Genomic DNA, 22706 nt, shown 5'->3' with positions numbered 1-22706 from the left:
AATCAGTACTATTTCATGTAAAAAACAATAAAAATGTTTTAAAAAAAAAAAAAAACATGTCAATGCAGTATAATATGTGAACAGCATTCTGGGCAGCTTAAACACATTGCGTGTGCTGTTCAAAATTGATCTTGATACACATTTGACAATTTCAGCAAGTTTTGAGTCTACCATTAACAATTTGTAAATTGTGATTTTTTTTGTTAATAGACCGTTTGTCGATATTAAATGTGAAACTATAAATCCCAGAGAGCGGTGTGCTCTTTGGTACAAAAAAATAAACAGACATGGGTGGTTGTATCATATAATAACGATTAACCCCTTGTTATGTTTGTCAGGAGGTTATTCTGTGTTACATGAACACACTTTAAAAAGCGGTGGTGCACAGGGGAGTTTTCGTCCCAAAAGCAATACATGGTATTTCTAACCCGCACTGACATGATTGTTGTCTTTGCAAGAAACCCAGCACATGGCATTTGTGTGTGGACCAGCAACGATACGGCAAGCATACAATTGCGGATAAAAAGGCACATAGTGATTGAGACGCGCGAGCGCGCGAATCAAGATGGCCGCCACCCGGTGAGCTCCTCCGCGTTTTCGCCCGTTTTTAAAGATAAAACGACGAAAGTCTGTCAAATTTTCGTTTAAAAAGAGGTCGCTGCTCCAATAATAGGCTTACCTGCACTGGGATGTGGTTTCAAGCCTATTTGGTCGTGGGAAGTGGTGTTTCTGGCTCCCTGGTTCCTGCTCCGAGCTCTGCATTGAGGTACTGCCTGGTTAGTCTGTCAGGGGGGCGGAGCATACGTCAGGAAAGGGCCTGGCTTGGGCCTAGCCACACCCCTAGTCCAGTTTAGCTGCTGCACCAGTCTTTTTGAGGATTGCTTTGCATCTTTTGCTCTTTTTTCTCATAAACTGTTCTTTTTTCTTCAAATTTCATTATTTATTCTCAAAAATGGATAATAAAAATCCTCTCAACAATAAAAGAAGACAGCAGATTTCACCTCCTCCAATAAAATCAAAAGTAGTGGAGTCATCTGAACCTTCGCTTTCTTTAATTTTAGAGGAAATTCAGGTTCTTCGTGCTAATACAGAAACTATTGCGACTGAAATTAAAAATGTACGAAAAGAAATGGCGAGTATGTCAATGAAAATATCAGATAACTCAATTAAAATACAGGATAATAAAGTTAAAGTCGACGCTTTTACTCCACTTGTGGCGAAAATATCACCTTTGTGCTCACATCTTTTGGACATGGAAAATCGCAATAGACAATACAACCTTTGCATATTTAATGTACCAGAAGAGGTTGAGGGAACAGTTACTGCTAAATATTTATTTTCAATGTGGGTAATAAGAAAAAACCTAATACTGTAATGCTTTTTTCTTCCTATGCAAGCTAAGTCTTTTTTTATTTCATTTTGCCTCAAACATTATTTATCTTTTATGAATATAAATTGTCTTAAATTATTGTCATATGAGAGGTTCTAAGATTATTGCTTACATACGTAGATCGTTTTTAAAGTTGATGTTTGTACTTTAATGGTTTCTTGCCGAAATAAAGTTTTCTGACTGACTGACTGGTTGAGGGAACTAACTGTCGACTATACTTAGAGAACTTAATTCCTGGTCTTTTAAATATCAAATTTCCAGAAAAATTTGAAATTGATAAGGCTCATAGAATTCCTTCACGTCGCAATCCTCAACATACCAAGCCTAGACAAATGATATTTAAAGTTCTTCGTCACCATCATTTGGTTCTGATCAGAAAAGCAGCTAGAGAAATTCCTGCATTGATGGTCAATGGTCACAAAATCTTTATTCATCAAGATTTTGCCAAAGAAACGGTTGCAATATGTAAGGGATTTACTGATCTTCGCCCACAATTAAGAAGCCTTGGATACCAATACGGCCTTTTTGACCCTTCAACAATGCGCATTTGGAAAGATAATTTTTCAAAATCCTTTCAGCGTCCTGAAGATCTGCGACATTTTCTAGATCAACAATTACAGCAAGCTATGGACACTCATGGCCCTACCACTTGATTTTTTCCTGTATGATCTTCTTTGACAGATTTATATAACTCATAATATTTTGGGCTCCAGCGGTTCCGACCATGCTTGTAGAGCGTGTGTGCGTTTCAATGTTCATATTTATGTATTTTGTTTGTCTTTTTTACTATGTTTTATTTCTTCCACTCCCTTTTGTGTGTTCTGGAGCTACTTTCTTCTTAACATTTGTGTCTTTTTCTGACTTTCCTCTTTCTACCCCTTCTCTCTTTTGATTATGTTATGGCTAATATTACAGTAGTGTCATTGAATGTTAAAGGTTTACGCCATCCTGTGAAACGTACAAAATTTTTTGATTTTTTGGGTTGTTGCAAAGCTGACTTTTGTTTTTTACAAGAAACTCATATAGATGATAAAATCTTAGATTATATGAAGAAAAAATGGGTTGACAATATTGTTTCTTCTCCTGCTGATGGCAAGAAAAATGGTGTAGCTATATTATTTGCAAAAAAATCGCATTGCCAAATTTTGAGCAAAATTACAGATACGGATGGGCGATATTTAATTGTTAAGGTTAAATTTCATGATTCTATCTTATTTCTATTAAATGTTTATGGCCCTACTGCAGATGACCCTGTTTTTTGGACTAATCTTTCAACTGAGGTTGTAAAAATTGGTAATGTACCTTTAATTGTTGCAGGTGATTTTAATGTCATATCTGATCCTTTATTAGATAGATTATCTCATACTAAATTCCATCCCCCTAAGGTTTATTTTGCTTTTAAATCATTTCTTCAAACCACTAAGTTAGTTGATATTTGGCGTCTACACTTCCCTACAGAAAAAAACTTAACTTTTTTTTCTAACCCACACAATTCTCATTCTAGGATCGATTACATATTAGTCACAAAACAGCTGATCAACTCTGTTAGTACCCCTAAGATTGGCAACATTGACGTCTCTGATCATGCTATGGTTTCTTGTATTCTAAATTTAAATTCAACCTTTACTAACCAGCCTAGATGGAGAATGAATTCTGGTATAGCTCTTAATGAACATAATAAACCAAAGCTCCTCTCTGCCATTCATGATTTTTTTCAGTTTAATCCTGAAGGTACTACTTCAATGGTTAATAGATGGGATGCTTTTAAAGCTTATATTAGAGGGGTTACTATTTCTATTATGGCTCACGAAAATAAGACCTTTAATGCCAATATTAAAAGGCTAGAAAAGCAAATAGCGGAATATGAATGACTTTTTATTACGTCTAATGATCCTCAATATAGAGTTAAGTTGCAAAAGCTTCGATATGAATTTAATACAATTCTTAGTAAAAGAGCTGGTATTCAGATTTCTAAAGCCAAAGCTAAATTTAGTTTTAATGCAAATAGATCTGGAAGACTGTTAGCGAATTACATACATATAAAAAAAGACAAAACTCAAATCATCTCTATTCACGGATCCAATGGTAAAATTGCTTTATCTCATAAAGATATTGTTAATGAACTTTTGGATTTTTACTCTAAGTTATATGATAAACCTGACTTTCATAATGATTCTTTAGTTGATTCTCTTTTATCTTCATGTGGTCTACCTAAAATTTCTCCATCAGATAAAATGGGGCTTGACTCTCCAATTACTAAGGATGAAATTTTATCCGCTATAAAATCTCTTAAAAAAAATAAATCTCCGGGTCCTGATGGTATCCCGGCGGAGTTTTATAAAGAGTTTCAGTCCCATCTTTTACCTTTATTATTTCAACTTTTTACAATGTTTGGCTCTACGGGAATTACTTCAGGTTCCTTTACTGAAGCTTTAATTATCGTTCTTCCCAAACCCGATAAAGACCCCACGCTCGTATCTAATTATCGCCCTATCTCTTTAATTAATCAAGATTGTAAATTATATGCCAAAATATTAGCCACACGATTATCCCCTGTATTAGATTCTATTATACATTCAGATCAATATGAAAAATAGACACTCTGCAAATAATACAAGAACTTTGTTACATGTCATTGAACAGGGTCATACGTTAACTACTCCTTCAGGAATTATGGCTTTGGATGCTGAAAAAGCCTTTGATAAACTGCATTGGCAATTTTTATTTCATGCTTTATCATCATTTAACTTTGGCGACAATTTTATTCGTATGATTTCAGCTCTATACTTTGCTCCTACTGCTTGTCTATTTATTAATGGCCAAGTTTCAAATCAATTCTCCCTCTTTAGAGATACTAAACAAGGGTGTCCCCTTTCCCCGCTATTGTTTTTAATTGGCATTGAACCTTTCCTTACCTCTATAAGAAAATGTGATAATATTAAAGGAATTAGTATTAATGAGATTATTATTAAAACTTTAGCGTATGCTGATGATGTACTTTTATTTATTAGTGACCCCTTATCCTCATTTCCTTCTTTATTAGAGATTATAACAAAGTATTCTATGGTTTCTGGCTACAAATTAAACACTAATAAAATGGATTTTTTCCCTTTAAACATTTATTGTACTCCTGATATGATATCCATGAATGAAATTGTTTGGTAAAAGAATAAATTAAAATATCTTGGTATTTTATTTTCCTCATCCATAAAATCTACAATGACATTAAACTGTAATTTTGTCTTAGATTATATAAAAGATAAAACGTCTAAATGAGCATCACTGCACCTTTCATGGTGGGGTAAAATGGAATCTATTAAAATGAATATTGCTCCAAAAATGTTTTACACTCTTGCCATGATTCCTACTCAATTTCCATTAAAATTTTATAAAGATGTTGATAAACTTCTCTCCAAATTTCTTTGGAATAACAAATCACCTCGCATTAGTTATAAAAAATTAAAAATGTCTAAATGTAATGCTGGATTTGGTATCCCAGATTTTTTTCTTTATCACAAAGCTTTTATTCTAAAACAAAGTGCCATATGGTTTAATCATTCCCTTTTACATAATCCACCTTCTTGGCTCCATATTGAAAAATCTATTGTGAAGCCATTTCCATTACCAACTCTGCTAACTATGTCTAACAATTCATCATTTTTTCATAAATCTGTCATTCTCAAATCCACTAAAATGATTTTTAATGATCTAGATTCCATTTTTCTATATCCCATGTATAACACTGCTGAAGTATCTTTATGGTATAGCAATATCATTAAATTAAATAGGAACATTAGTTTTTGGTTTTCGTGGATTAAGGCTGGTATTTTTTATCTTAAAGACATTTATTCCAACAATACTTTTATACCGTTTGAGGATCTACAAACAAGGTTTATCTCAATCTGATTTTATTAAATATGAATACTTAACTAATTCATTTTTAGATTCCTTTCCGCAAGCTATTCCGACTAATGTTACAGCTGACTTATCCGTTTATATTCAAACTATATCGATGAAAGCTCATGGTGTTTCTATTTTATATAAAAAATTATCTAACACTCTAGGAAGTAACATAAATATGATTGCAACCTTCTGGAATAATGAACTTTCACTTACATTGTCTAATGATACATGGGAAATTATATGGATTAGAAATATATCTGGTTGGTTACCTGTCTCACTTTATCAAACCAATTCCTATATTTTATTTAATTCTTTATGGACTCCATTACGTTTATTCCAGGCTAAACTTCTTCAATCTGACACATGTTGGCATTGTAAATTACACCCTGGCTCGTTACGACATATGCTTTTTGATTGTCCTTTAATCTCAAAATTCTGGACAGAAGTTTGGGATATTATTAAGAGGTTGTTAAATATACATGAAGACTTATCATATAAAATGTTAATATGCAAATCAGTTACATTATCACAAACTCTAAGTAATCTTGAATGTAGGCTTTTTGATTTTTTGATTTCTGCTGCGTTAAAATCTATTACCTTTTGTTGGAAAGATGTTTCTAAGTTATCAGTTCATGCTTGGTGGTCATGGGTTATCTTTACAAGAAGAGGTGCTCAGTTATCTTTGTCTGGGGTTAATCATAATTCTATTTCCTATCACTCTTTTTGGATTCCTGTTGATATTTAGTTTGCATCTTAACGGTATATTTATGTCTTGTACCACTTTTTACGGTTCTTATATCAATCGATATGTCATAGTAGCTCTATTTATAGCTTAAACAATAATTTGTTATTAGATGTTTCCCTCCCCCCCCTCTTTTTAGTTTCATAAGAATATGACTATTGAAATGAATATGAAAATGATATTGTACGTATTGTATTAGATATTTTAGCTTATTATTTTTCTTTTTTGTATGTCTATGTTTTTGTTGTTCATTATAAAATTTCAATAAAATATTTTGAACACAAAAATAAAAGGCACATAGTGATTACATTTAACAATGATTTTATTTCTAAATGATTTATGTGGATGTGTAGCGTTGTATTAAATAAAAATTAACCAACAAAAACTAAGCACTAAAAAAAGTGCAAACCATGACATACTAATACTTAGATCGCAGTTGTAAAATCACTATGAGGCTTTGTAAAACAATAAAAAGTCATAAAGAAAAGTTTCAAATGAGAGTTTCTTAACCCATTCTCACACGCCCTAGCATGCTAACCTATCAAACAAGCATTTGCAATGCAATAAGTCTCGCATGTACGCGAGTTTGAGCTATTGGCATTGTAGATTACAATGCCTTTTAATAATGTGTTGGTTCTTGAAACAAATAAATAAAAGGCATTGTAATCTGCAATGCCAATATCTGAAACTCGCGTAAATGCGAGACCTATTGCATGTTAGTTTATATTATGTTTGAATCCTTGCATTCGCTAAGTGTAAATTATCGTTATCAGTGGATCACACCCGTACCTACTTAAATAGGCGCCATTACACACGAGAGGTGAGCTGTCTGTGCCATGGGCTGGCCCTCCTGGTAGAGCAGAGAAGAGAGCAGTCTGGACGGGAGTTGTAAGCTGCTTTCCAGCAAAATTCATTATTGGGCAGGGCAGGCAGGGAGGCAGCAAAATATAAGCAGTAAGGACACTGTGCTATAGACATTTTATGTCACTGGAAGCAGAAAGCGCCCAGTTGACACGGACAAGAACTCGTGGCGCTGTTCCAGATTCACTGAAGATGGCCACGTGCCAGTGATCATTCAGAAAAAGGCACAGCTTTGTTGCAATCAGGAATGGGATAAAGGTGACGAGGTAAAGAGGTGCAGAGGTATGTTTGTATGGGGGAGCAGGGTGGAAACCCGGGCTGTGAGAATGGGGGCACGAGTAGACCCAGTGCACTTAGAGGAAGGTGAGATAGAAAGGGTGCTGATGGATGGGAAACAGGGGGCAGGAGCTTGAAGGGAAAACTATGTTGACAGAGGATGGGGCTGTGGACAGGTATGGAAGAGAGCTGGGGACAGGGGAAGGTGGGGTTGGGTACAGGTGAGAAAGCCCTGGACAGAAGAGGGCAAGGAAGCGTAAGTAGACAGGGGCAGAAATGAATGAGAGGCAGAATCAGGACAAAGCACAGGAGAAAGTACAGGACAAGGCACGGAAAGGAGTAGGCCGTTGGAGAGGACAAAAGCAGATATAGTGGATGAGGTGAGGGGAGGGAAAAGGTCTTAACGATGCTAAAGGAGAGGAGCGAGTGAGAGAGAGGGAAGTAGAGACAATGCTACGATGATGGAGCGAGCAGCGTGAGTGGCAGAGAGGGTGGTGTCTGGAGAGCAGGGCATGCAACAGTGTGCACTGAGGGGAATTTACTGCAGGAGAGCTCGGGAGAAAGAGAGCGGGCTCATTCAGCGCTAGCGGTGGTTTCTTGAACTGTGAAATGCAAGTGTAAAAGCTGAACTTGGCAGCACTAAAGATAGAGGCTGATGACTGAAAAAACAAGGGATAAAAGGGTCTCGGAAAGAATTAATGGGTTTGTTATGATATGGGAATTCAGATTTGGTGCCAACGTGCGAAATGCCACACAGAGCGCTGCCAAAGGTTAGATGAATAGAGATATGAATGCGGCTCGGGTAGCTGTGAAGAAGCAGTAAGTACTTGAACGAAAGGCCTTCGCCCCAAGCAAGGTATAACAAAATTCGGCCACTGGGAGCAATCTATTTTTTTTCATTACACAAAATGTCCTGCACACATTTTCCACATTCCAAAATGCATTAGGCAGCAATTTCCAGTTCCTTGTGTGCGCTCTAGGGAATGTAAAGTTTTTTTTCCTGAAAGTTTTCACTTATCTTGAAATGAGTTATCAAAATGTATGAATATAAAGGTCCTGTAAACAAACAATTAAAGACAGCCAGACAGATAACATCAAACGTGAACCCAACAAGTTACTTCTCTCTAGCCCTGCCTTCCTCTTACACAAGCGCTGTCTGGAATTCCCACAGCTTCTAATGCATGCAACACTTTCCAGATACTGCAGTTAAAGGCCAAGGGAAAGTCACTCATGTACAAGAACTTCCGCCAGGGGTTGGCAAGCAGCGGCTCCGAAACTCATCGCGGCACACTGACCCGTGTCTCTTTGCAGCACATTTGAGTTACATTTAGCAAGAATGCTTGAAACGCCGGTAAAGATTGTGTCATCCGCTAAAAAACCACAACCGGCTGCTAAAGGTGCGCGAGCATAAGAGACGCCGTGCGCATGCACAATCTCCAGTCCGGGTGGCTGGGCAAGCTGGAAAGGAGACAGGGAGGGGACCAAAAAGCCTCTCTGCAAATGAAATGCGAGCGTTTTACATAAAGTGTGACGCGCCCAAATGAAATGCGGAGGCGGAGCTTCCACCCCACTTTCAAAAGAAAACTGACGACAATAGATCTCGCAAGCTAGCAGTGCACGCTAGCAAGACCTAAACAAAAGTGCAAACATCCAAGCCCAACACCAGATGGCGATCTATGCAACAGTATACGATCTACAGTTCATAGGCCTCGAACACACATTTTCTTTCTTCACCATTTTAGCGCAGTCCATTATGAAGGAGGTGGGGGTGAGGTCATCTCTCGCACTCAGTTCTAACAATCCCTTCCCTGTCTGGAGAGTGTCCTCCTGGGGAATAGTGGTGTATAATGATTTCCCATCATACAACACTAGGTAGTGTTTGTCAGTGTCAAACTGGATCTCAGTCAGTAGGGTTGGTAAATGTTTTGTGGCTTGTAAGTAGGAGGGCATTTCTACTACCATGGGCCTTAGAAAGCAATCCACACATTGGCAGAAGGGCTCAAGTAGAGAGACATTCACAAATACAATAGGTCTCCCTGGTAGTTGACACCTACAATCAGTAGCCCTACATTAGGTTTTATATTTATGTTGTTTTATCACAGAGTGACTGAACCAACTAGTCCTGACGAATGCCACTGAAATCCGAGTTGGGTCACCCTTAGGTAGAAACACGTTGACCATTTAAGGGGAATTTTTTTTCCAAATTCCCTGTCACCTTTCTTTTTTCCATCTCTATCCACTGGGGGCACCAGAATGAAACTGACATTAAGCCCAACAGGAAACAGTTTTAACTCACCACAGTTCTACATATAGCACTCTGCCTCTTGCCCATACTTGGCTCTGATCCAAAACAAAACCCCACAGCTCCTCTCCTTTGGAGAGTTGTAGCCCACACCAGGTACTATCCAGTCCTGCTGCGAGGAGGGAACCCAGTGATGAAGCATGCCACCTTTGGATGGGTGAGGGTGCTTGTCCTAATAAAGCATTTTCTCACATGCACAGACATGCTTTTTCAAGACCAGGTGTACTTTTGTGTGATTTCCAGTTCGTACCACCTCAGTTACTCTGTGTCCGAAGCACACTTCATTGTGGTTCAGTTAGGAAAAGAATGTGATGCCATATAAATCGCAAACTTATAAAGCTATGTTGTATTTAAAGGTAGAAAGTTCTATAAGCTCAGAGACAGATGTACACATAACAACCCCTCCGTATTTCTTCTATCTAGTCAAAGACTCTGTTAAAACATTAAATTACACATAAGGACACATAAGGATTCATATTAAAACAGATGCTCTGAAATTGGCTGTTTTACATAGCATTGCATTACAATGTTGGAAATAAGTTAGCGAGCACTTCAGCACAAACAAGACAGAGCAACTAGTAACTCCATGACTCACCTTTTCCAAATGTTTTTAGGCTTTCCGGCACCGCTAACCCACGTTTTACTTCTAAACAAGGAAAGATATTTGATATATTATTAAACTAGGCAGCAATTTGAAAACTGGGTGATTGACCATAGGTGTAATTTAAGGAACTGAAAAAAGTGAGTGCAAAAGGAAAATGAAAGACATACATTTAAATATTCTAAGTGACTGGAACTATGTTCAATATATCCTTCTCTTTGAAATGACTTAAAGTAAAGGACGAACTCCATTGTACAACAATTGGAGGCAACGTGAAATAGAAAATAAAAATTAAATAAATATGTAGCCAGAACCTACGGTTGCGGTGTCAGGAAAAGCACATGAATTGAACAACAGACTAAAGGACACTGTGTACCTCCACATCTTGAAACCTCAACCAAAGGGCCCATTGTACTTAGTACAACAAGCATTGGCATAGCCAATAGGTCTCGCCTTTCTGACCTCATAAGTGTTTAGCCAAGCACCACATTATCCTGAGTGCTGTGGCACCAGGGATTGTAAAGATATAAAGTTACTACACACTGGTTCATGCAGTCTGATTCAGAAATACATGCTTGTCTCAGGAAACATTTATGGCCACATTCCCTGGCTTTTTAACGCACAGATAGAAAGTCAAATGCCTCGATGCAAGTAAACAGCACTATAACATTCTGTGTGCGACTACATCACTAGAGTATTGACCAGCGTTCAAGAATGAGTGTCAGGGGAAAGTAATGCTTAACATAGTAAGATGACAGATTTAACACACATCCCGCTGTAAACTTTGCACTAACTTTACAAAAGCTGAATTATTTGAGCAGTTCATGAACCTTGCAATATGTGAGTTCTGGCTGTCTCCGAATCACCAGATCAGAGATGCTGCAAATCACAGTAAAGCAAGCCATTAGATACAGCCAATATTCATGTCTTGAGATGATAGGCTACAGCTAATAATAGTGGAGATACACTGAGCAGAAAAAACAGAAGAGATAATATGTGGAAACTTTAATTTCATTAGAGTGGTCTCCAGCTTAACTGATGTCACGTTGTAGTCTATTTGCATTGCCAGCTCATGAAGCAGTGTTACATATATTTTTTTTAATCTAAAAACAAACATCTTGTTGCCTCAATTATTAATCGTAAAATGTTTTCATGAATGACTTGGGTGAGAAACGCAATGAAGATTACACACACCGAGATGCATTGTAGTAGAAGTTAAACAAGCATTGGCAAAGCCCAAAAGCCAAACCTAAGAATAAATGATGGCATTTTCCCTTTCTGATAATTGCAGCAATGTGTGCCTTCACAGCAGAGCCATAAACTACTTCCTACGAAATCCTCTTCCAACCATGTCAATGCACAACTGTAAGCCACCTCCTCTGGGACGAGAGCCAGCTCGAATAGCCATGCAGAAATTGGTAAGGGGCTGGTATGGTGGCAGGATTGCCCTACCCAATATCAAAACATACTATTGGGCCTCACAGATCATTGTCGTGAACCAGTGGTTACATGCCTCGCAAGATGAACCAGGCCTTCACATGGATGGACATACTCTTGGTGCTGGAGGCGTTCTGGGTGCCCTATACAATAAATCCCGTAAAAGCACAATAATGGGGCCGACTGCACATACGGTACACACTTGGTTCACTGAGCTCCGAGTGCTGGATTAGGAAGAGGTTTTAACGCAACACACACCACTCCGGAACATCCGACGACTACGACGACTAGGTAGGCTCAGAAATAGCAAAGGTTTTGCCCAATGGGACCTCATAGGTATATCAAAGATAGGGGACCTCTGGCGAAAAGGAGGGGTTATCTCATTTTCCCAACTTCAAGAGACATATGAGATGGCATAGTCGGAACACTATCGATATCTATAGATTGAACATGCGCTCCTGAAAGTTATTCCACCAGTCACTGATCTCCCCAAGTCCTCGCCACTTGAGGACAGACTGTTGACGGACTACATGACCAAAAGAGCCATCTCCCTGATGTATTGTAAAATTGTAAATAACCAGCGGGATCCCACGGCCGCCCTTCATGAGAAATGGCAGACTGAGCTGGGGGGGCTGGACAACACAGACTGGCAGGAGGTGCTAGTGTCCCCACGAGAAGTGGCAATACCCTCTAAATTGCAACTAGTACAACTAAAATACTACACCGAACATATTACACGAGGACGACACTAGACAAGATCGGTAGAACCGACAATCCGCTGTGTCTGAGAGTCTGTGAGACACCGGGTACTTTCTATCATACCTTGTGGGACTGTCCTAAAATTATGTGCTACTGGGAGGGTAGTTTGGATACAATCACACAGGTTTGTGGACCCACTGTCCCCCCAGACCCCAAAAGATGTCTTGTCAACATTTGTGAACCGACAGATGTTAACCACGTGGCTTGAGACTGGGCGACTTTGGGTATGATGCTAGCTAAACGCAACATAGCTCAACTCTGGAAAGCGCAGGTCATCCCCACACAGCGGCAGAGGTATAGCGACATGGATAGTGCAATGGTGGCTGAAAAAGGGGTTTTCATCCACAGAGGGTGCCCCAAGAAATGGACTTGAGTATGGGGGAAGTGGAATGTTTTTAGAGGAAGTATATTTGTATTCCACCACCTGAAGAGTTGGACCCGGACCTGAGCGAATAATAGACATGATCGAGGTTATTCTTGGGAGACCTGTCACTACTGAGTGTATAGAAAGGGGGGCATGTGTGAGATATGAACAATGCAAACTTAGAATGGGGTTGTATAGGTGATCGAAAGGGAACAACCTTTACAACGCAACTTTTACAACGCACTACACTTACAACGCATTTTTTACAACGCAAAATCCATTACAACGCACTACACTTACAACGCATGACACTACAACGCATTTTTAAAAACTACCTTTACAACGCATTCCATTACAACGCCTACCATTACAACGCATAATATTACACTACACTATCCAACACTTACCCTACTGTTGCACCCCCTGGAGTTAGAATAGTAATTTTTACCCCTATACTATCCAACACTTACCCTACTGTTGCACCCCCTGGAGTTAGAATAGTAATTTTTACCCCTATACTATCCAACACTTACCCTACTGTTGCACCCCCTGGAGTTAGAATAGTAATTTTTACCCCTATACTATCCAACACTTACCCTACTGTTGCACCCCCTGGAGTTAGAATAGCAATTTTTACCCCTATACTATCCAACACTTACCCTACTGTTGCACCCCCTGGAGTTAGGATAGTAATTTTTACCCCTATACTATCCAACACTTACCCTACTGTTGCACCCCCTGGAGTTAGGATAGTAATTTGTACCCCTATACTATCCAACACTTACCCTACTGTTGCACCCCCTGGAGTTAGAATAGTAATTTTTACCCCTATACTATCCAACACTTACCCTACTGTTGCACCCCCTGGAGTTAGAATAGTAATTTTTACCCCTATACTATCCAACACTTACCCGACTGTTGCACCCCCTGGAGTTAGAAAAGTAATTTTTACCCCTATACTATCTAATACTTACCTTAAATGCAATTTAATATTATGCGTTGTAATGGTATGCGTTGTAAAGGTAGTTTTTAAAAATGCGTTGTAGTGTCATGCGTTGTAAGTGTAGTGCGTTGTAATGGATTTTGCGTTGTAAAAAATGCGTTGTAAGTGCATGCGTTGTAAAAGTGTGCGTTGTAACGACATACATCCGTGATCGACACAACTCTGTATTTTGTGCATTATTTCAATTTCGAATTCCAGTAATCAGTACTATTTCATGTCAAAAACAATAAAAATGTTTTTTAAAAAAAAACATGTCAATGCAGTATAATATGTGAACAGCATTCTGGGCAGCTTAAACGCATCGCGTGTGCCGTTCAAAATTGATCTTGATACACATTTGACAATTTCAGCAAGTTTTGAGTCTACCATTAACAATTCGTAAATTGTAATTATTTTTTTAATAGACCGTTTTTCGATATTAAATGTGAAACTATAAATCCCAGAGGGTGGTGAGCTCTTTGGTACAAAAAAATAAACAGACAGGGGTGGTTCTATCATATAATAACGATTAACCCCTTGTTATGTTTGTCAGAAGGTTATTCTAATGTGTTACATGAACACACTTTAAAAAGCGGTAGTGCACAGGGGAGTTTTCGTCCCAAAAGCAATACATGGTATTTCTAACCCGCACTGACATGATTGTTGTCTTAGCAAGAAACCCAGCACACTGCATTTCTGTGTGGACCAGCAACGACACGGCAAGCATACAATTGCGGATAAAAAGGCACATAGTGATTAAATTTGACAATGTTTTTATTTCTAAATGATTTATGTGGATTTGTAGCGTTGTATTAAATAAAAATGAACCGACATAAAATAAGGACTAAAAAAAGTGCAAACCATGACAAACTAATACTTAAATCGCAGTTGTAAAATCACTATGTGGCTTTGTAAAACAATAAAAAGTCATAAAGAAAAGTTTCAAATGAGAGTTTCTTAACCCACTCTCGCACGCCCTGGCATGCTAACCTATCAAATAAGCATTTGCAATGCAATAAGTCTCGCATGTACGCAAGTTTGAGCTATTGGCATTGTAGATTACAATGCCTTTTATTAATGTGTTGGTTCTTGAAACAAATAAATAAAAGGCATTGTAATCTGCAATGCCAATATCTCAAACTCGCGTAAATGCGAGACCTGTTGCATGTTTGTTTATATTATGTTTGAATCCTTGCATTCGCTAAGTGTAAATTATCGTTATCAGTGGATCACACCCGTACCTACTTAAATAGGCGCCATTACACACGAGAGGTGAGCTGTCTGTGCCATGGGCTGGCCCTCCTGGTAGAGCAGAGAAGAGAGCAGTCTGGACGGGAGTTGTAAGCTGCTTTCCAGCAAAATTCATTATTGGGCAGGGCAGGCAGGGAGGCAGCAAAATATAAGCAGTAAGGACACTGTGCTATAGACATTTTATGTCACTGGAAGCAGAAAGCGCCCAGTTGACACGGACAAGAACTCGTGGCGCTGTTCCAGATTCACTGAAGATGGCCACGTGCCAGTGATCATTCAGAAAAAGGCACAGCTTTGTTGCAATCAGGAATGGGATAAAGGTGACGAGGTAAAGAGGTGCAGAGGTATGTTTGTATGGGGGAGCAGGGTGGAAACCCGGGCTGTGAGAATGGGGGCACGAGTAGACCCAGTGTAATTAGAGGAAAGTGAGATAGAAAGAGTGCTGAGGGATGGGAAATAGGGGGCAGGAGCTTGAAGGGAAAACTATGTTGACAGAGGATGGGGCTGCGGACAGGTTTGGAAGAGAGCTGGGGACAGGGGAAGGTGGGGTTGGGTACAGGTGAGAAAGCCCTGGACAGAAGAGGGCAAGGAAGCGTAAGTAGACTGGGGCAGAAATGAATGAGAGGTAGAATCGGGACAAAGCACAGGAGAAAGTACAGGACATGGCGCGGAAAGGAGTAGGCCATTGGAGAGGACAAAAGCAGATATAGTGGATGAGGTGAGGGGAGGGAAAAGGTCTTAACGATGCTAAAGGAGAGGAGCGAGTGAGAGAGAAGGAAGTAGAGACAATGCTACGATGATGGAGCACATTGTGATGATGATGGAGCGAGCAGCGTGAGTGGCAGAGAGGGTGGTGTCTGGAGAGCAGGGCATGCAGCAGTGTGCACTGAGGGGAATTTACTGCAGGAGAGCTCGGGAGAAAGAGAGCGGGCTCATTCAGTGCTAGCTATGAATGGCCGAGCAGATGTGACGCGAGATGCTGACAGGGCCGGTGTCAGTGTGTGCCAGCGATGGGCATGGCCAGGCTGGCCAACGCTGTAGCAACATGAGGCAGTCTCGACAGGGCGGGGGTGGGGCTGTCAGTATAGCGCTGCTCCGGTTCTGTGGACACAGCAGTTCCCACACGATTCGTGCCTGCCAAGACGCTCTCTGAGCAGCACAAAAGCAAGGTGCGCAAACGCTATTCTTAAAGAGTCCCGTGCTGCAAAAATAAATATATATATTTTGTTAATGTAACACGCATTTAAAAAAATAAAGCACACGGGCGCCATTGGAAGTCACACATTTTTAAAGATGCACAGGCGCCATTACCGTCCTGCTGCGTTGTGAAGATGCACAGGCGCCATTACCGCCGTGCCGCGTTGTGAAAAAAAGTAGTCCATAAATGAAAAGATACGGCCCTGCAGAAACGAAACTGGTCATGAAAGCGGATGAAAACTGTAGTTAGGCGGTGCTGCTTCCGGAATAAACGGAAGTGACGCATCACCTCTACAGCCAATAATAAGTTACAGAAAAGCTCAGCACATACCCAAATGTAAGATTAGTTACAAACATTATGATACAATATTTGAATAGACAGATAGCAAGTACAAACTAATCTCCCAAATTAATGACTTGAGATTTCCAATGCTTGTAAAAAAATATATATTCTTCTTTTATTCTGGTAATTCTTCATTAGACTTCATTAAAAACACAATACATGTTCATAGCCGACGCGGCGCGTTTCGTCCCCACGGGATTTCTTCAAGGCTGTTTGTGTTTTTTATCAGATCACGATGATAATATACGAAATCAGTTCCTGATGTGTCCAATGAGAAAAGTATCTTTTCTTTTATCACAAATTTAATTCTCATAGTACAAAACAACACTGTTATTTGTTGTTGTAGCTGGTTAAATATTCATTCTTCTAAGGGTTATAATAGCCCCTAATTCGAACAAGAAAAAAGACGTGTGCGGCCCGATGTCCTGGGTCAAAGATTGTCTTAGATACCCCTTAGAAGAATAAAAAACACAAACGGCCTTGAAGAAGTCCCGTGAGGACGAAACGCGCTGCGTCGGCTATGAACATGTATTGTGTTTTTAATGAAGAATAATGAAGAATTACCAGAATAAAAGAAGAATATATATTTTTTTACAAGAATTGGAAGTCTCAAGTCATTTATTTGGGAGATTAGTTTGTACTTGCTATCTGTCTATTCAAATATTGTATCATATTGTTTGTAACTAATCTTACATTTGGGTATGTGCTGAGCTATTCTGTATCTTGTGTTTTTGGTTATCCAAAATTGTGGGAACTAGGAAGGTCAAGTTCTCAGCTCTTTGCACTACCATTCTTGCCCATACTCTAAATGACATATACTTACTGGTGCAGGTTCTGAGTGCCCTTACCTTCTATCTCGTGTTTTAATTTAGCCAATAAAAAGCCCTGTAAGAAAAGAAATGCCAGTGTTTACAAATGGCAAGCGGCAGGATTAATTCCCCGGCAAAAGGTGGCGTTTCACCCCTGATAGAGATTACTTGATGTCTCGGAGAGACAGCGCATGCGCGCTGCCTAGGCGAGACCTAAAAATCATTCACCCGAGTGATGTAATGTGAAAGCCCGAAAACAAAACACAGTAAAACAAGAAACAGAGCATTTCACATTATTCTACGGAAAAACAGCGAACCAAACTACGTGAATATTTTCAAAATGTGAACCTCAAATCTTCGGTGTTCGTCTGTCTGGTCAAAAGCTCTGATAGATGCTTTGGAAATCATTTGAAAGGTGCAACAACTTTTTGGAACTTAAATCTGCCACATTAGCAGTTTAAAGTAGCCCTACATAAAGCGGTCCATGTGAAATCCTTTACAACCGACCGTCAATTCATGAGCATTGAGAGTTAATTCATTTTCAGTGTACTACAAAACGAAGTTCTGCAAACTGCAGACAGTTTGTTACTCATCACTGGATCTTTTACCTCCCTGGATACTCAAACCCGACATCAACTTGTGGCGCCTATGTGACCTGCTCCAGTAATCACTAGCTCACCTGCCCCCTTTTATTAGATGAGGGCAGAAGAATGTCACGCCCCCTATTAATTAAACAAAGAACACGGTCAATATTGGCGGGTGTTAAATTTCTCTTGAAAGAAGCTTATTATCAAGTAATTGCTTGTCTCATAAAATTCCTGCAAAAACAAAGAGATGATGGACGGAGTGCTGAAACCTTTCAGACACTCACCCTCAGTCAAAGATCTGGGTTGAATCCATCATCGTTCTTTAGCTCACTTTGCCACCCCAGGTCAGACCCAGCCATATGCAAATCAGTCTTGAACCTGTGCCTCATGGGAACAGTGCAGCCAGAACTGCCAAGCTAGGTCTTCCCTGGACTGGAAACAAGCATCCCAAGACCGGCTTCGGAGCAACATCTCTCATCGGCTAGGCTAGTTTGAATCCAGTAGCAAAGCAAGCAAGGGACCCACGTCCGGGCACACCGTGCCAACCTAGGGCGAACAAAGCAAACACAAAGAAATGATGGACCAAGTGCTGAAACTTATCAGACACTCACCTCCAGTCACAGATCTGGGTTGAATCCATCATAGTTCTTTAGCTCACTTCGCCACCCTTGTTCAGACCCAGCCATATTCAAATCAGTCTTAAACCTGTGCCTCATAGGAACAGTCCAGCCCGAACTGCCAAGCCAGGTCTTCCCTTTACCGGAAACAAGCATTCTGAGACCGGTTTTGGGCTAACACCCCTCATCAGCCAGGCTAGCTTGAATCCGGTGGCAAAGTGAGCAAGAGACCCCTGTCTGGGCATACCTAGCCATCTTAGGGTGAACAAAACAATCACAAGGAGATGATGGACGGAGCATCGTGATGTGGGTCCCTTGCTCACTTTGCCACTGGATTCAAGCTAGCATGGCTAATGATGGGTGTTAATCCGAAACAGGTCCAAGGATGCTTGTTTCCGGTGATGTTGTCAAATAGCTGTATTGAAAGTGTAACTTTAATGGGCCAGCACTGGAGCTCGAACCTGACTTTTAAAGTCTGTACGCTTGCATCCCCAAATATAAATGTACCTTGTAGTAGAAGCACACAATGTTCACACTGTTAAGAAACAGCAGTCAGGTATGAAGAGCTATATAATTGCAAAAACAACGATTGATGGACAGAATGCAGAACAATGTCATACATTCACCCCAGTACAGAGATCTGGGCCTAAATCCATTGTTTTTTTGCTCACAATGTCGTTCCAGTTTGAACCCAGCCATATGCAAATCAGTCTTGACCCTGTGCCTCATGGGTACAGTCCAGCCCGAACTGTCAAGCCAGGTCCTCCCTGGACTGGAAACAAGCATCCTAGGACCGGTTTCGGGGTTTCACCCCTCTTCAGCCAGGACAGCTTGATTCCAGTGGCATGGAGAGCACGGTACCCACGTCTGGGCATACCCTTCCCACTCGGGGTGACAAATGCAAAAACAACAATTGATGGACAGAATCCAGAACAATGTCATACATTCACCCCAGTACAGAGATCTGGGCCTAAATCCATAGTTTTATTGCTCACCATGCTGTTCCAGTTTGAACCCAGCCATATCCAAATCAGTCTTGACCCTGTGCCTCATGGGTACAGTCCAGCCCGAACTGCCAAGCCAGGTCCTCCCTGGACTGGAAACAAGCATCCTAGGACCGGTTTTGGGGTTTCACCCCTCTTCATCCAGGATAGCTTGATTCCAGTGGCATGGAGAGCACGGGACCCATGTCTGGGCATACCCTTCCCACTCGGGGTGACAAATGCAAAAACAACAATTGATGGACAGAATGCAGGGAAGGCATGGCTTGGCAGTTCGGGCTGGACTGTTCCCATGAGGCACAGGGTCAGAATGATTTGCATATGGCCATGTCTGAACTGGGGTGGCAGAGTGGGCTAAAGAACGGTGATGGATCAAACCCAGATCTGTTGACTGGGTGTGAGTGTTTGATTTGTTCTGATGCTCCGTCCATCACCACTCCCTTTTGTACCGCTTTGTTCGCCATAAGTTGGCAGGGTATGCTCAGAAGTGAGTCCCTTGCTCACTTTGCCACTGGATTTAAGCAAGCCTGGCTGAAGACGGCTGAAATGCCAGAAACCGGTCCTAGCATTCTTGTTTCCGGTCCAGGGAAGGCATGGCTTGGCAGTTCAGGCTGGACTGTTCCCATGAGGCACAGGGTCAGACTGATTTGCATATGAACATTTCTGAACTGGGGTGGCAGAGTGGGCTAAAGAACGGTGATGGATCAAACCCAGATCTGTTGACTGGGTGTGAGTGTTTGATTGGTTCTGATGCTCCGTCCATCACCACCCCCTTTTGTACCGCTTTGTTCGCCATAAGTTGGCAGGGTATGCTCAGACGCGAGTCCCTTGCTCACTTTGCCACTGGATTCAAGCAAGCCTGGCTGAAGACGGCTGAAATGCCAGAAACCGGCCCTAGGAAGCTGGTTTCCGGTCCAGGGAAGGCATGGCTTGGCAGTTCGGGCTGGACTGTTCCCATGAGGCACAGGGTCAGACTGATTTGCATATGGCCATGTCTGAACTGGGGTGGCAGAGTGGGCTAAAGAACAGGGATGGATCAAACCCAGATCTGTTGACTGGGTGTGAGTGTTTGATTGGTTCTGATGCTCCGTCCATCACCACCCCCTTTTGTACCGATGAAGAGCTATATAAACCAGGGCAGTGATGGCACGCAGGGAAGAATTAACCCCGGTTAGCCCAGTTCCGGTCGGATCATTTGGCTGTGCTGTAAATTAAAGGGATTGAGTGGAAAGCGGGCTTAGGTTTGGGTTGATTAAACCAGAAAATATCTATGACTGGGGAATACTAAGACATATATATATCTAGGCTGGCACTCTACACTTTAATACTATTTTATGCTCTTTAAGAGATTGGGAGTCATAAATCTCAATGGGTAGATCATTCCAGTGTATGGGCGCTAAAAGATGGAATGCCGGGAAACTGAGGCAGCGCAAGGTAGCTTTGGTATGGTTAAGAAGTTGCGCCAAGTGAGTCTTTTTTTATAACTCTTTTTTATTGAAAATAAGGCATGGCACATCGGTAATACAAGTGCTAGCGAGCTGGCAATATAAGTTACACACAGAGTGGTTCCTTGAAACATACATATCGCAAAATAAAATGACAGTTTTACTTGTACAGAACTAGGTCCCACTGGTAATATCCTCTCTGGATCTCGCAGGTTCACAAATCTCTTCCCTGTGGACATTCCACTGCCCCCATATTAGTGTCCATTTGTTCGGGCACCCCCTGGCTTCATAAATGGATTTCTCCGTAACCATGCACCAATCCATATATTTGCCCCAGTCTGCTGTATTCAGCGGTCTCTGAGCCCTCCACAACCGAGCAATGTTCCTTTTAGCAACCATCAGCCCAAGGTGATGCACAGTCGTTTCCTGGAGTTCAAGTCAGTGGGGTCCCATATGTTCCAAAAAGCCAACTTAATATTGTAGTGGATCTGTTGCTCCAACGCTTCCTCCATCTGGCGCACAACCCCCTTCCAATAACTCTGGATCAATGCACACTCCTAGAGAGTATAAATTAAAGTTCCCTCCAGTGCGCATTGCCGCACACAGCCACCATCCAGAGTGTAACCCATACTGACCATCAGGGGCCCTGACAAGTAGGATCAGTGGAGAAGCTTTAATTGCACCAGGCAGAGCCAAGAGGAGATGGCCACCTCCCTGGGGGAAGCCACTGCCGCCTGCCATTCCTCATCATCTAAACCCGCCACATCATGGTCCCACTTGGCTCTCAAGCGGGTCAGGGGATCCGCCATATTATTAATGAGCGTTTTGTAAATGAGTGATATGGCTTTCTCCCGTAGGTCACCATCTAAGATCCTGTCTTCGAGTGGCGAGGATTCAGGGATATCACTACCCCTGGGAGGCACAGTGAGCAAGGCATGCCTAATTTGGAGATATCTGAAATATTCAGAATGGGCTAGCTCGTATTCTTGCTGCAACCGGGAAATAGGGACCACCGCACCGACTTCCATAGATCACCCACCTTGGAGATACCGATGAGGTCCCACCTATCAAAGCCCTTCGAGCGGATCAGCCTACCTAATTGTTCGCAGTGCCAGAGTGGTGTGGCCCGTGTGAGTTTTCCTTCCTAGCCCAGACTCCTGGTAGCCACCCTCCACACGTGCACTGCGTGTCCGGTCGGGCCTGTCAGAGCAGGCTTCAAAGACCGTATGTCTAAAGCACCCTCAAAGCCGCCCCCCTGCGGTTTGTACATGCATTGGTAATTGCTGCTAGTTGTGATGACCAATAGTACCTCTTAAGATCTGGAAGCCCGATGCCCCCGTTAAACCATTCTAGTGTGAGTTTGTGTGCTGCAATACAAGGTGGTTTACCCTCCCATAGTAAGTCCTGAACGATACAGTCGTGTTCCATGAAATACGAGGTGGGGACAGGGAGTGGGGTGTTCTGTAGTGCATATAAGAGTCTGGGAAGGAACATCATCTTGAATAGGGCCGCGCGCCCCAAAAGGGTCAACGGAAGCGATTTCCAGTGTTGGACGTCCGATTTAAGATGCACTAGAGGCAGAAGGAGATTATAATTGTAGAATCTAGATAGATCTTTAGAGACCCAGATCCCCAAATATTTAAAGCCATCGGCTGCCTCTGCCAATTGGCAACTCCGAGGGAGAGAAGGGCATAGAGCACTGACTTAGACCAGTATACCCTGCGAACCTACCAAACACGTGGAATATGTCAAGGACCACATTGAGGGATGCCGCCGGAGAGGCCAAATAAATCAAGATGTCGCCCGCATAGAGTGAGATGCGGTCTTCCCAGCCTGACG

The 22706-nt window shown here is 41.4% G+C and overlaps 1 protein-coding gene across 4 annotated transcripts in view; it reads right to left on the bottom strand.

The window, feature by feature from the left end:
- The window catches only part of LOC146785218 (uncharacterized), a 1495909-nt gene that overhangs the window by 1264420 nt on the left and 208783 nt on the right, over window positions 1-22706 (bottom strand). For all 4 annotated transcript variants that reach the window (XM_085634134.1, XM_085634135.1, XM_085634133.1 and 1 more), the window contains exon 4: window positions 10070-10120. In XM_085634134.1, the coding sequence (XP_085490260.1) occupies window positions 10070-10120 (51 nt within the window). The remainder of the gene's footprint in view (window positions 1-10069; window positions 10121-22706) is intronic.

Source organism: Triturus cristatus, chromosome 11, assembly GCF_964204655.1.
Source record: "Triturus cristatus chromosome 11, aTriCri1.1, whole genome shotgun sequence".
Taxonomy (NCBI): Eukaryota; Metazoa; Chordata; class Amphibia; order Caudata; family Salamandridae; genus Triturus; species Triturus cristatus.
The sequence above is the reverse complement of the archived record's forward strand: the minus strand, read 5'-3'. Positions and strand labels throughout refer to the sequence as shown.